The sequence below is a fragment of the Cebidichthys violaceus genome, unplaced genomic scaffold (assembly GCF_023349555.1).
Source record: "Cebidichthys violaceus isolate CVI_PGR_0920_01 unplaced genomic scaffold, fCebVio1.0.p SCAF_7, whole genome shotgun sequence".
Classification (NCBI taxonomy): domain Eukaryota; kingdom Metazoa; phylum Chordata; class Actinopteri; order Perciformes; family Stichaeidae; genus Cebidichthys; species Cebidichthys violaceus.
Genome location: NW_027176927.1, coordinates 6,102,840 through 6,117,981, shown reverse-complemented (window position 1 = coordinate 6,117,981; position 15,142 = coordinate 6,102,840). Strand labels below are relative to the sequence as shown.

General features: G+C 40.4%; 1 protein-coding gene across 4 annotated transcripts; it reads left to right on the top strand.

Moving 5' to 3' along the window:
* The first annotated feature begins 744 nt into the window (after positions 1 to 744).
* arnt (aryl hydrocarbon receptor nuclear translocator) lies at positions 745 to 10,357 on the top strand. 4 transcript variants are annotated; one of them, XM_068735307.1, is made up of 20 exons: positions 745 to 1,110; positions 1,750 to 1,843; positions 1,985 to 2,038; positions 2,147 to 2,194; positions 2,934 to 3,147; positions 4,284 to 4,497; positions 4,644 to 4,746; positions 4,841 to 4,906; positions 5,068 to 5,153; positions 5,325 to 5,401; positions 5,921 to 6,055; positions 6,155 to 6,229; positions 6,611 to 6,762; positions 6,986 to 7,108; positions 7,549 to 7,636; positions 8,438 to 8,625; positions 9,333 to 9,522; positions 9,704 to 9,878; positions 9,962 to 10,101; positions 10,186 to 10,357. In XM_068735307.1, the coding sequence occupies exons 1-20, from the start codon at positions 1,074 to 1,076 to the stop codon at positions 10,267 to 10,269; spliced, it is 2,343 nt and encodes a 780-aa protein (XP_068591408.1). In that variant the 5' UTR covers positions 745 to 1,073; the 3' UTR covers positions 10,270 to 10,357. The 4 variants fall into 4 exon arrangements, with proteins under 4 accessions (XP_068591408.1, XP_068591407.1, XP_068591410.1 ...); XM_068735306.1 differs by having other exon boundaries at positions 9,701 to 9,878; XM_068735309.1 differs by lacking the exon at positions 6,986 to 7,108.
* The last annotated feature ends 4,785 nt before the right edge of the window (positions 10,358 to 15,142 follow it).

Sequence of the window (15,142 nt, the reverse complement as noted above, 5' to 3'; positions counted from 1 at the left end):
CGGGAGCAATTTTGGGGTTAAGTGTCTTGCTCAAGGACACTTTGACATGAGACTAGCAGAGCAGGAGCCGGGGTGCCAGGAGCTGATTGAAAGGCGGCCCTGCTTTCCACTTATCCAAGGTCACCAGCACCTTTGAATCATTAAGTCTGCAAACAACATTTTCAAACTTCCAGTAAATAAAACAAAAAACATTAGAACATTAAACATGATTTTGTCCTTTGAAAGCCCATCTGGCATAATGTTAAAATACATCATATTTTTTACAGATTTTAAAGACAGCAGCATGAACAAAGTCCTTCTGTTAAATCTTATTAATGTATTCACTCTAAAGAGAATAGAACATATAATCAGACCTCTCACATTGTAAATTGCTTATATACTTGTACTTCAAATGAAAACCCAGTACATTTACTCAATTGCCGTTCTCAAGTACAATGTTGAGATAGCTGTGCTTTACTGGAATACTTCCATTTCCTCCGACTTTATACTTTCTCTCGAAATATTGACCTTTTTTCTCCACCGCCTTATTTGATAGCTGGAGTATATAATGAATATAATGAGCAAATAAAATATGAAGCAATGTTGTAGATTAGTAGTATATAAATTAGTTTAAATCCTCTCCACATTACATGCTGCTTACACATGAATGCATCAGTTTACACTGTCCCTCCGCTGTCAGAGGGGCGGAGCTAAACACGGATTTCCCAACATGTGACGTCATTTGTATCTGGCTTACATGACGTCCAATAGAAAGAAGAGAAAGGAAAACGGTGTAGACAGCTTCTGCTTTGCTAGCCTGAAGCGCCATCTTGAATAGAAAGGGGGATTTAAACCGAGAAAAAACAGGAAAAAGAGGTTTTGGAGGAGTTAAACCATTACTTTGGTCTGTGTTTTATGTCCTCTTGGGTCACCCTGGAACAGTTCTAGTCATGGCTTCGGGCGTTTATAACACAAAGTAAAGGCGCATACGTGAGGAAATCGGCTAGGAACTTGTTAGCCTTTACCCAGCTAGCAAGGGGGAGGGGTGAAGGGTTTTGGGGGATTTTTTTTTCCGCAGCCGAAGTTGTTTGTTTATGTTATTCCAGACAGACATGTCCTCTTCAAACCCAGGTAAAGTGCAATACAAGTCACCGCGATGATTTAGATGCACAGTGTTGTGCAATGGTTGATAATGTATGGGCGTTTTCTTTACGCAGAGCTAAAGCGGACACTTTCCTAAAGATAGCGTGACAGCATCAGCTAAGTTAGCTTAGTGGCTAAGCTAATGCTACAGCAAGGCTAGCTGGTTAGCTTGCTAGCCAGCTACATTAGCTACTAGCTGATTATCAAAATAACTCTGTTGTGATACTTTTACAAGGCCAAATAACTTAAGGAACACAAAACATGTTAGCTGACTACCGAGCTGCGGTTGGTTAGCTCGGTTCATTTGTTTCTGTTGTTAGCTAATGTGTCTGTAACGTTATGATACATTTAGCTTTAACATTAGCGTTGTTTCGTGGTTGTCTTTGCTCTCTACGATCTGCAAACACGACCTACGAATAGTTGACGTGGAGCTAACTTAATGTTGAATACACTGGCTGCAGTATAAACCCAATGTCAGCTGCGTGCGGTAACGATAATGTCAATTTGTCGTCTGTGTTATGGGCTCCTGTCAGGGGTTTAGTTTCTTTTCAGTGCTTGAGGCTCAATCGGAAATCAACTGTCACCCCTGCTACATTTCGTCTCTCTATGTCTCTGTGTTATTAATAGAGTTACCAGACCCAAATCTGGGTCTGGGGGCAAGTGGGACCCAAGGAAGTGTCGTGGCTGTTATACCAAAAGGGACCAACAAAAGAAGAGCTGCGTAAGTGTGTGTGGTAACTTGTGTGGTGATATTTCATATTGGGGTATGTGTATTTGCTGACTGGTTTAGTTTTGTTTTTGACACTCGGTCAAAAATTCTTGTGAGAATTTGTTTGACGTGTCTCTTTTTTCCTTAACACAGGCCAGACTTTGATGATGATGATGATGATGACGATGAAGGAAACAAGTTGTTCAGGTTCATTTGTCTCAGATTGTTCTGTTATAAAGCAAGATGAGGTTTATCAAGTGTTTTGGATTGTGTGGGCTGCTGCCATAACAAGCTATGTTTTCTGGTTTTCCTCAGGTGTGACGATGAAACGGGAGGCGGCAATGACAAAGAGCGCTTTGCAAGGTAGGAGGATGAATTAATAGATAGTGTATGAAGGGAGTTATAGGGGAGCAACATTATTTATACAACAGCTACCCCCATGCTGCACTCCCTCTAATGTTCAATTCATTTTTTTTACTCCTACACTTCCTTTTTTATTTTGGTAGTGAGTTTTAGTGGGTTGGTTTTATTTTAAATACTATCTTGTCCTAGTGGGACCCCAGCACTTTGTTATTTTGACAGAACAACAATTACCGGTGTGTTTCGCCGATCTATGCGTCTGTTTTTGTGCCTGTCAGAATGTTCTGCTTCTTTACCCCAGGTAGCTTGTTGTCTTTCTCAGCCCACCATTGTTTTATACGTCACTAACTGCTACGCTGTATGTGACTCTGGGACTTTTTTCACTTTGGTAATCCCTTCCTCTTGAGCAACTGTCCTCTCTGTCTCTCTTCTTTCCCCCCTTTCAGGACATCTAAGTGGTCTTTCTCTCTCTGCACTTGCTCTCTTTTGTCACCAACTGGGCTTGAAAGGCCAGCCTCTTGCTTTAATTTTTTTTTTTACAGATAATTGATTTATAGTTTTGAGCAACCATTATTTCTCTCACCTTCTCTCATTTTCACCTCTTTTTGCCGGTTGGCATACCTACATTGCAGCATTAACTCTAAACTCTACCCCATGTTGTCCACCGGCCCATCTGTTTCCCCCATCTCAATCCCTCCTATCCTGTCCACCTCTGCCTCCCATCGTCGTTTCCTCGCTTCAGGGAGAACCACAGTGAGATTGAAAGGCGAAGGCGCAACAAGATGACTGCCTACATCACAGAATTGTCAGACATGGTGCCCACCTGCAGTGCACTAGCAAGGAAGCCAGACAAACTAACTATCCTGCGAATGGCCGTGTCCCATATGAAGTCTCTAAGGGGAAGTGGCAATACCAACTCGGATGGGTCATACAAACCTTCCTTTCTCACTGACCAGGTATGAGCAACTGAGAGAGAGAGAAATGTAGAAATTGAAGTGTGAAGTACACTTTTGTCCCCCTCAAGGGAAATCTTAAAACTGGTTGAAGGCATGTTCAGAGAAGGCAACGATTTTGGACAAGCCAGTACTACTTGTGTAGAAGTCAGCAAAGTAATTTAATACACAGGTCTCACAGTCACAATGTTTTTCTCATGAAACCTCTCTGAGTTCAATGGAAATAGAGTGGAGGAGTGAAAGTAGCACCTTTTAAGCCTGCAATCTAGTTTTCGCACAGGGTAGCTGAAGTTGCTATTTTCACTGACTGTCTTTGACAATGCTGATGTAATCTAGTTTTGTAATGTTAAACAGATATTTATTTTACCATACTCCTCTAGGCCGTTGGTCGACTTGTTCAAAAATAAACTTTATGAATGTACAATTACTGTAAATGAGCCTTTGGTGCCTGGAATGAAGCAACTGGGGTCATGCTCATTGGGCGTAGCACATGTCTTTATATACCTTCCCTGGGTCAACAGTGAAGATGGCTATTACAAGGACCATAATGCATAAATTAGTTTAGGTTAAATTTAACTTAATTGTCATTGCACAGAGTAGAGGTACTGAGACACAGAAGTGCAAAAAGCAGTTAGGTGCAGAGTGATGTACAGCGTTTTGTGGAGAATGGAAATGTGGATTGAACAGTAAGGGTTATGAATACACTAGATATAGTGTGTACAAGTAATGCTGACAGTAGACATACAAAATAAGCAGCTGGAGATATATATATCTATATAGATATCTATATATAGATATCTATATATCTATATATATATCTATATATATATATATCTATATATATATATCTATATATATATATATATATATATATATATCTATATATATATATATATATAGATATATCTATATATATATATATATAGATATATATATATATATATATATAGATATAGATATATATATATAGATATATATATATATATATATAGATATATACATATCTATATATATATATAGATATATATATATATATATATAGATATATACATATCTATATATATATATAGATATATACATATCTATATATATCTCTCATCCGCACTGCTCAGCCTGTCTTTGCTGCCATCTGTCTATAGGAACTGAAGCACCTCATTCTGGAGGCAGCCGACGGCTTCCTGTTCGTGGTGTCATGCGAGACTGGCCGCATTGTTTACGTTTCTGACTCCCTGGCACCCGTCCTCAACCAGGCACAGTCTGAATGGCTCGGCTCCTCCCTGTACGATCAGCTCCACCCGGATGATACAGAAAAGCTCAGAGAGCAGCTCTCTACTGCCGAGAATAACAACACGGGTACACAGCATTGGCAGACACTAAATATGCACACAGTAGTAGATTTGTTATCATTATTAATTCCCAAAGTGTCTTTGAGACAAAATGTTTGCACGTGATTGCTCATTACACTCTTGATTGTCTCTGTTCTTTGTTTACCCTAAAAGGGAGGATGTTGGACTTGAAAACAGGAACAGTGAAGAAAGAAGGCCAGCAGTCGTCATCCAGAATGAGTATGGGAGCCCGTCGATCATTCATCTGCAGAATGAGGTGTGACTTCTACTACTGTTAGTTAATCCAGTTCATCATTGATATTGATGTGTATCCAGATGCATAAATTGTCCGTGTTGTGTATATTTTGCAGGTGTGGCTCCTGTCCTGTGGAACCGTTGTCCATGAACAGACTGAACTTCCTGAGGAATAGAAACAGGTGACCACAACCAAATGGTTTTTCTTTTTCTTTTGTTTTTTTTAAATGGAGTTGGGATTACTGTGCAGAAATAGACAAACCTGGAGGAGCCCAGTAGCAATAAGATGCACATAAGGACTGATTCGTTTAAGTATATATTATGATTTCTTCCTTCACCTCAGGAATGGTTTGGGTACAGCCAAGGAAGGAGAGCCCCAGTATGTAGTGGTCCACTGTACAGGATACATCAAGTCCTGGCCCCCTTCAGGTGAGACTAGTCCTTTTACTAGTGTTAGCCATACTGTATATAGCTATCTGTTAATTATGTTGTATCTGTTTAATATGACTAGACCCTGTAAATGATGCTAAATCTGATAAATCCTTTTCGTGAGTTATTCTTTGTGGCCACATGCTAACACATTTTTTGTTTGTGTTTTAGGAGTGTCATTAACAGACGATGAATCGGACAACACTCAGGGGAGTCGCTACTGTCTGGTTGCAATTGGGCGATTACAGGTATGATGGATGCCTCGTGTGTAGAGATATGCACATGTGGCTTTTACGCTGAAGCAAGTCGATGCAATGAAAAAATCATTTTAATCTGATCATGTAAGTTCATTATTGAGTAGTATGTATATATTTATTACAATGAAATGCAAGTTATGTGTTGGTATGGCTGTTTAAATCTTCACTGCAAATTTATATTTCCAACAAACCTGCAGTAATATTTTATCCTTATTCAACAATCTAAGAAAAAAAATCACCTTTACTGGTGGTGGAAAAAAATGTATTCTTTTGGAAATGCTTCTACCAAAAGGCGATATTTCCTGGTCACAATCTCTGGCCTTATCTGAAGTAGATTATGGCTGACGTTTGCACTGTTACAGTGTGTTTTGAAATAATTTTTACAAGCGGTTGATTGTAAAACATCCATAATATTCATCGTGTAAGTACTCAAAATGTAGACAACCAAATTAAATAAAAAATATAACAATATAGATAAATGTGAATGTAAATTATTTTTCTATCCTTTAGGTAACTTGTTGCCCAGGTGATACAGACGTCAACAGTATTACTGTTCCAGTGGAGTTCATCTCACGCCATAATTGTCAGGGCATGTTCACCTTCGTAGACCACCGCTGCATGGCCGCTGTCGGCTACCAGCCACAGGTAAGACTCTGCTTGCATCCTCTAACAACCTTTGTGCCAGAGGATGGCATTAATGTCTTCTGCGCTAACGGTGGTGTTATTATGTGCTGTGTGTTGCAGGAATTATTGGGAAAAAATATTCTTGAGTTTGCCTACCTTGAAGACCAGGGCTTACTGAGAGACAGCTTCCAACAGGTAGGACAATCTGAATATGTGCAGCTTTTTGAGGACTCATCTCATTTTTGTCTTGTGTTTGTACATTAATGAGTTTAATGCACTCACAAGAATGAAAGAAAAGATGACTACCTATAGCGACCTTGTAGACCGAATAAATTCATTCAATTTCAGACTGAAACTGACTGAAGTGGACTTTAAGTCTCAATCAGCCACTTTCCACAGCTACAAAATTTACTATTTGTACGGATATATTCATGCTGGAAAGAAAACTGCTCCCTCCCACTAAAGACTCCAATTACCTGTGTACCCTGATATCTCCCTATAACTCTGTTTCTTGTGTGCATTGATTATGAAAACACCAGATTGTGACTGTTTGGCGTGCTGGATTTGTGCCCACAGGTGGTGAAGCTGAAGGGTCAGGTCCTGTCGGTGATGTTTCGGTTTCGCTCCAAATCGAGAGAATGGATCTGGATGAGAACCAGCTCTTTCACCTTCCAGAACCCGTTTTCAGAGGAGATCGAGTATATCATCTGTACTAATGTCAACGTCAAGTGAGTCACACGCAGATTTGACCAATACCGCTGATTATGTAACAGGATTACACAATCAAACACAGTACATAATGAAACCATTGACGTTGTGAAAGATCCCCCGTGTCTGAATGCTTACTTAGCACCCTCCATCCCCACTTCCTCTTACACCCTTACCACAACCCACTGATCACTCTCTCCCTACACCTCTCCTCTGCACCAATCTCTGATTGTGGGGCAGTAGAAACTCAACTCAGGACCCCCTCCCACCCATCTCCTCCCCAGTGGGTTCGCTGCCCCCCTCCCTGGGTCAGAGCAGTCCAAACTGCCCTCCTGTAATGCTCAGCCCTGGGCAGGTGGCCGCCAGGTGAGACCAGGCCTGGCCTGACTATCCTCCCCCTGCATGGGAGAACAGGGGCTGCTTCTTCATGGGAGACTACACTGCAGTCCTTCTGTTTTTAGTTTTCATTTACTGCTCTGGGTTATTCTTCTCTCCACTGTGTTCGTCTCTGTAGAATTTAGAACAATAGTGCTGTTTTCTAAAAAATGAAGCATGTCTAATAGTGAGTAGTAAATCTGGACTTTTAACACAGGTAGTATAGCATGTTAGCAGTATGTAGTAGTATAACAGACCTTTCCTGTCTCTGTCTTCCTCTTCTCTTCTCGTTGATGTTGCCATGGTGGCGGGTTGAGTGCTGTTTTGTCAGCAGGTGTTTGGGCGTCTCACTCAACGGTGGATGGGCATGGAAATGGAAATGAGGCTATTTTAGACCGTCTCTTTGTCCTTCTGTGTTTCCCCTTTTTCAGGCAGTTACAGCAGCAGCAGCAGGCCGAGCTGGAGGGAGGCGGAGCCAGAGACGTTCTCTATGAGGCCGGACCAATCACCCTCTCACAGGTTAGGTCACATGAATGTACAGTACATGTCCACTTTGATTGAAGCTTTGATTACGCCCTGTTTCTCTTGGGGCCTTTGTCCCTCGCTGTAGTAGCTGGTCCGGCCTTTTTGTGGCAGGATGTTGCTCTGCAGGAAAACAGAACCGGATGTCATGCTTGAATTAAATGGAGTACTTTGTTTTGTTATCTAAGGAGATTTTAAGCCTGGAAGTATTCCCAACAAAAATCAATTGGATTTGTTTAGCCGGTTCTTGACTAAAAGTGCCACATTTGATCACGATCTTGACTTAAAGTCTTCTTTTACCTTCACTATTCATTTAGGTGCAAACCTGTTCAGTTCGAGCTCTCTCACTCTTTTGTGCGCACACTAATATCTCATATGACAACAATCACTAAATAGCTACAGTACAACAAGGTCATAATAAAGTAAATAATAGATGCTTGTCAATATTTGCCTCGGGACACATCTGACAAAATGGTGGATGTAACAAAATGTCAGTTAAACTGCTATGGAGCTGTGCCAGTAGTGCCAACGGCAGAGCACTTAATGTTTACTTTATGTCATGTGTTTCTTCTGTCTACTCTGTTAGGATATACTGTATAGGTTATATTGTACAAATATTGTAAATACTAATCTGTGGTTTTAGGCTACAAACAACTATGCTAACTATTTTGAACTTGGGTGTTACGTCACCTGCTATCATGATTTCAGCCTCCTCCATCTGTTGTGAATGCCATTTAGATTAATTACAGAAATGACAAAGCGTGGCCCCTGACTGATTTTATTTTTGGTGGTCCTCAGATGCCAGCGCAACCAGTGACGGCGGCGGGGCCCGACCACAGCAAGAGCCTCGAGAAGCCAGAGCTCTATCCGTCCCTTTTCCAAGGCCCAGATCAGACCAAGGGCCTGCCCTCCATCTCCACTCCCACCACACAGATCTACCCTCCAGCCAATAGCTTCGCTGCTGGGCGTTCCAATGATGCATACAGGTGGGAATATGTCTTCATTGTGTATACGTGGCTGTGCATGTAGTTACATCGTAAACATGGAGGCTATACTTAATTAATTAGGTTATATTATTAAAGTCTATTTTTGGCGTTATTTGGCAAAAAATCCTAAATAACCATTTAGCATATTGTAATTCAAGTGGTCTTGGCGAAAACTAGACTTCTGCTCCTCCTCTTGGCTCTGTTTTTTAGGCTTTAGAAAATCTAGTAATGGGATAGTTCTCTACTCTACTATGTGAACAGCCACAGCGACTCCTTGCTGCAGTGAGCGTGAGTGAATTGACACATTTATGTAACCTACCAACTGGTTTGCATGTCTAGAGGTTTTGCCTATCGGAGCAGAGCTAGTAGAGGCACATCTTTGTATGATATTGGTTTGTGTGCAACAGCAGCAGATGGGGAAAACCCCCCAGTTCCCTCAAATGGGAGTCTGCCACATGAAGGGTTTAAGAGAATAAAGACTTCTCCCATGTGCGTTAAGTGGGTGCAGATGCTGCCTGACAAAGATGACGGTCCCTTCAGAATGTATTCCTAAAAGCACTTATTGTATCTTTCAAGTATATACTCACTGCTATGCTGACTTTGAATATGATTTCTTTAATTCATAGTGGGGTTTTTTTTTTCTTCATAATAAGTGATTTTTGACAGCCAGGTAACCAAGCTCGCACTCCCTTCACTTTTGTCTGCAGGCCAGTCAACATGACTCCACAGATGGCACCGCCAGCCCACTCAGCAGGGCAGATGCTGGCTCAGATGTCTCGTCAGAATGGAGCCCCGCAGTCGGTCCCCCCCTCCAGCACTGGCAGCCCCCTTCATGGAGGACCAGCAGGAGGATGGCCTGGAGCTGCAGCTGGAGTCAGACCACAATTTAATAACCAGGTAAGCCAAGATTCATTATCTGACTTTTGCCTTTAGTGGTAGTCAGTCTTCATTCACACATGATAATTTATACGATACTTTTATGAGTCCATCCCAGTTATTGATCATCACTTATTTACCTTTTGACCCCCGACTATGTACTGTCAGTAAACGGAGTCACTCTTCCGCTTCTAACCAGCAGGTGGCTCCCCAAGCTGCAAAGACCATGTCTCCACAGTTTGCTCCCATGGGAGGATTTGGTGGTGGCTCTTCCAACTCTTTTGGCCAGATGCCAACCGGTGCCGCTCCCACCCCGACCAACAATGCAAACTACCCACCCATTAACGCACATGCCAGCCTCAATGGCAATGGTTACGGTAGGTTGTGTGCATATATCTGTGAACCTGTGTCTCTTGTGTCGTACCGGTGCATCATCTCACCCCGCTGTGCTTCATCCCAGATGGCTCTCGGTCCGGGCAGCAGTTCCCGTCTCGAGCAGCCGAGGCAGCAGTGTGGCCCCCGTGGCAAGGCCAGCAGCACTCGCAGAGTAATGCGGAGCAGCACCCTCATGCTCAGGGCAACCAGCAAGACATTTTTCCTGTGAGTGAAACAAGTCTCTTCTCTCTCAAGCACTTATTTCTCCCTCTCTCTGTCACTTAAAATACATATCTCAATCTGCTTCAGGACGTGTTGTCTATGCTGGACCAGCCTGCCAACTTCAACGGCGATGACTTTGAGATTCCCATGTACCCTGCGTTTGACCAGTGACCCGGTCAATTCTTCTCAGCCGGTCCACCCCCTTTTTGTCGTCTTGAGTGTTTTTGCCCTCACTCTTCCTTTTATATTATATAGCTGTTATAGCTTCTCTGCTCCTCTTTTCTTCCTGCTCCTGAGAGTAGCACTCTTCCCTTTGCTATGCATGGCTTACCTTGCACTGCCACAAGCCAGTTAAAGAAGGAAGGATGTATCTGACTGCAGATATAAAGGGGAGGAAAATCAAGGATTTGCTACTGACAATAAGACAATTGTTTTTACAATATTACAACCATTGTAAGATAATTATCTAGCTAGCACTGCCCAAAGCTCAACAACCTATGTTGTAGATATGTATGTATATATATATATGTGTGTGTATATATATATATATATATATATATATATATATATACACATATATATATATATATATATGTATGTATGTATGTATGTATGTATAAAAAAGCGCACAATCGCCCAACCACACTTGAATAGACTAAACAAAAACACTCTGGTAAACATACACAGGAAGTAAAAGCACACACGCACACAACAGCCTTTTATTCTGAAATGTTCTTAATTTCTCTCAGGCATTGATGAAGTGTATTTTGCTGTTTTTACCCTTTTTAGAACGTAGACTAATCACTCCAATCGTTGATTTAAACTCTCAGGAATTTGCAGGGATATGCAGCTTTGGTGATTTGTTTCATTGTTGTAATTCTCAGCTGTTGCACGCAAACCACCACTGCCTGTGCTAACCTCGCTCACCGTTTTAAATCCACAGCATGTCTATGCATGTCGGCACCGCTTTCATGGAGCACTTTTACGACGTGTAGATTTTTACTGAATACAGTTTTCTATGTACAGTACATTGGTGGCTTCACCTATATAATTATGTTGTGTTTCCTTCTTAAATGATGTCCTCCAACAGACACGCAGTGTTAACAATGGCTACATACTGTTTGTCTAGGTGCCTGTTGGAAATGTATACAATCTATTTTTCTTTGCCTACATAAACATATATACAGTATTCATGTGTGTATGTTTGTAAAATGGATGCGTACAGTATCATTATCAACTGAAACACAGTCCGAGGGTTTCTGACTTGATGGTCTTCTTTCTGTCGCCCTGCATTACCCTGTACCAAGTATGGGCTTTTCTACTCCTTTTGTAAAATAAATATAAAGAAAAGAAATCACACAGCAATAATTAACAAGCAGGAATTAAGTACTTTTACAGACATTCTTTATTTGTTGTCAAATGTTCCCCTTGATTAATGTTATTTTAGAATGGAGAGATAAGGTAGTAATGTTGTAATTTTGAAACTCTTGATCCGTCTTTCTCCCTATTCTGATTGGTATTTAATTAATGGTTTGATCAGGGTATTCAGGATTAAAATGGAATAAACTGAGCTGAAGACAATATGATCGATTAATGAGAATGCCCTAAAAGTGTTTCCTCTCGTTTTGTGACAAACATGTGGATCTTTGCCAACAAGGTCCAGTTACCTGTGTATTACAATCATGTTCTGGTGAGTTTGTATTGTAGAAGAATGTGGTGGGATGAAAGATGCTTCTAAAATATTAAGATTTTTAATATGTGGAATTAGTTTGAATTTGACCCTTTTTCTTGCAGTTGTCCATTGTCTGTGTGAAACACTCGTACACTTATGATTACAAATGATGTAATTGTATGTAAACCAATGTTGATAATTGTTTTCGTCTTCAAGAGGATGTTCTGTTGGTGACTGTGTTGTCTTTGTTATTGGTTGCTCTGTATCCAGGTTTTCTTTTTCAATGACGTGAACTTTTGTCACACAAATATATAAATATTCTGTATATGAAATGTTGAATGAGAGAAATAAATGTTTGGTTTTTGTATTAAATAGTTGAAAGTGAAGTTGTTTTTGAACTGCACAAGCTTATCAGCTGCGGTAGGTCATAGCCGAGTTAGTTCCACACACACACACACACACACACACACACACACACACACACACACACACACACACACACACACACACACAGAGAGAGCATTATTTCATCCTTAATTACAAAGACATATATATTTCCTGTGTTGTCTACTCATCACACTCATGCAAGACTCAAGGCTGTTTTTAGTTACATACATGCCTTTATTCACTTTCTTTAAACAGATTTAAGATCGTAATTAGTGAAGAAACAAAAGCCAGCTTTGCATTGATTGGACTGTATCTGTTTTCTTTCTCCATTGTTTATCAGTGAAGACTCAAAGAGATCTGCGGGTATCTCCTGGGATCAGTTTCCGCCTTCGTCCTGTCCTCTCTTTCACAGCCTGTGGGTGAAAACAGACGGCATTCATTTCTAGTACAGGTCTAAGATAGGTTTCCTGTGCCCTGTTTCGGTCGCACTTGAGTGATGTCTTGTGCTGTAAATCTTGTTTTGTGAGAATCATCTCAACACCGACTCTTGTTTACAGGTGTTTTTGCATCGAGTCACTTTACTCTTAACTTGTGTGTGTTGCTGTAGTGGCATCAGAATACAAGCAATCTGCATTTTTTTTGGTCAGGATCAGATTCCAACCCCTCTCAAGTGGATTGCTACTGAGGCGTCATATCCTCTTTCGCTTCCTCAACCTTTTTTGTTTTCCTTTCTGCATCTTGACCACTCTGTATTCTTAATTGTTCCACAACTTATAGGCCATACATATTTAATGATTGTGCATTTGTGCAGGGGTATGTATAGGGTGAACTGATTGATTCAGTATAGTCTGAGCACCTTAATCTGCACACCACATTTGCTTTTTAAAGCCTCAAAAGGTCGTGTACAGACAGATGTGTCCGTCGTGTTGTCGTGTGTCCATTCCTTTTACTGACCAGGGATCCAGTGACTCCTGTTAAGGTGTCATCTCTTGTTAAGGTCTTGTCTCCTGAAGAGACCAGAGAGATGCACGGGTGTTCTAATCTCAGGAACGGCCTGCTCGTTACCAAACTCCTTATTAACTATTCATGGCGGACACGAGTGCCAAACGGGGCTCCGTGTGTCTTGTCTTTGGGAGGACAGTAGGTGTCAATGTGGGGAGAAACGAAAACGGACCAAGACGTAGAGGAATGGATTGTCGAATTCAGACGAAGCAGAATAAGAGTTGGTTACTCAGTTTGAAACTGCAGCAGCTTGATGGATTGTATTTTAGCATCAACAAAGGAGCTGCTAATCTATTTCAATAAAAATATACTGGATTTTTTTTAAATGCAAGCATTAGTGGAACTACTTTGAAGATGAAGTAGTTCAAACAAGAGGGAAGTAACCAGATGAGATAACACCCGAGGAATCAATAGTTGTTGTTTTTTGTGGATTTGTCAACATGGACCCTCCAACCATCTCTGTGTCCAGGCTGGATGTGGATGTGGATCTTGGTTTTGCCCTCTTCTTCTTCTTCCTGCTCTGCTTCTTCTTGTTGGTGACCATAGTTCGCTGTGGTCAGATGGTGCTCGACCCTTACAGTAACATCTCTGTCGCGACATACCAGGAGGCACAGAGGAATGATGGACCTACGAATTATAGCCTACAGTAAAGCCATCTATTCAAACTCCTCTAATGGGATAACAAAAATTAGTTGCCTCAAGCCAAAGAATATTTTGAGGCTTCTTTTATGACTGAATCAGTCTGGTGGAGTTTTGTCTTACACTTTCTCAACTTTTCTATATTTTCTACCTAATTAAATCAAAAATGTTTACCAAAAAAAAGAAGTCTACCAGCAGCATCCAGCAACTGCAAATGATGTAAGTATGCTCTGTAAATTACAAATTATACTTAACATCGTGTTGTAAATGCATATGAATAACAAGGTATTCGTGGTTTACAAATATGAGATAGAAAACTGAAAGCAAATCATTTTTTGAAAATATTTAAATTTACATATTTAAAATGACTATTTACTGTGAATGCTGTATGATCTATACATGATTAAATATTTTCACCACATAAATCTAGAAATTTGATAAACATGTAGGCCTTTCTAGTATGATAAACATAAATGCCTGCAGCTCCATATATTGAAACATTAATATATTAAAAATCAAAATAAAGTAGTACATATAGTGTTGTGTTTGTTTAGCTCAAGTCGTAAATAAACATTTAACAATTCATCAGCAAACACTGGTCTCTGGTCAGAGACTGTGCATTTAATTAGATGTACAATTCCATGACTTTACAGGAGACAACCAGCCCCATTCTCCTTGTTTCATACCGATATATATTTATTTCAGACACATAAAAAACTAATTTAACAAAAAAATAAATACAATATACAATACTAGGACACCAAGACACGGGTGTAAGCATTGCAGTTCAAAAGTCGCTTGTGGTTAAAAAACATTTATTCCAATGTTTCCAAAAGAAGAGTATAGAGAATACCTTGTATCACTTTGTGTTGGCTCAGTTAAGGCCTTAATGATTAACTTTTTTCGACATTTTAATTTGTACATAACATTCCTCAACACAGCATGACAGGTGGGAACATTACTAGTCACAAACACATGATTTGCACGATACAAACTGCAAAACTTTTCACTTGCACTACAGAGAACAGAGTGGCTGACTCCAAGAGATTAAGTGTGATTTAGCCATCATACCAGAATTTACATTGTGAAAAGTTGTTTGATGAAGACAAAGGCAAATGCCTTCCCCTCCACATTAATAGCGCACAGATGTTTTCTCAATGATGTACTTAACGCAGAACAGATGTTTTGCGCTTTGCCCCAAATTCTGTCACACAATGTTTTGGATATTTTGCACAAACTTTCATGCAAGTTACTTATTGAACAAATGAAATAAACCCTTTAGTTTGTAGCATGTGTTGGTAATTCAACAGGGGTAAGTCTTTCAATAGAGGCGTATTCATAATA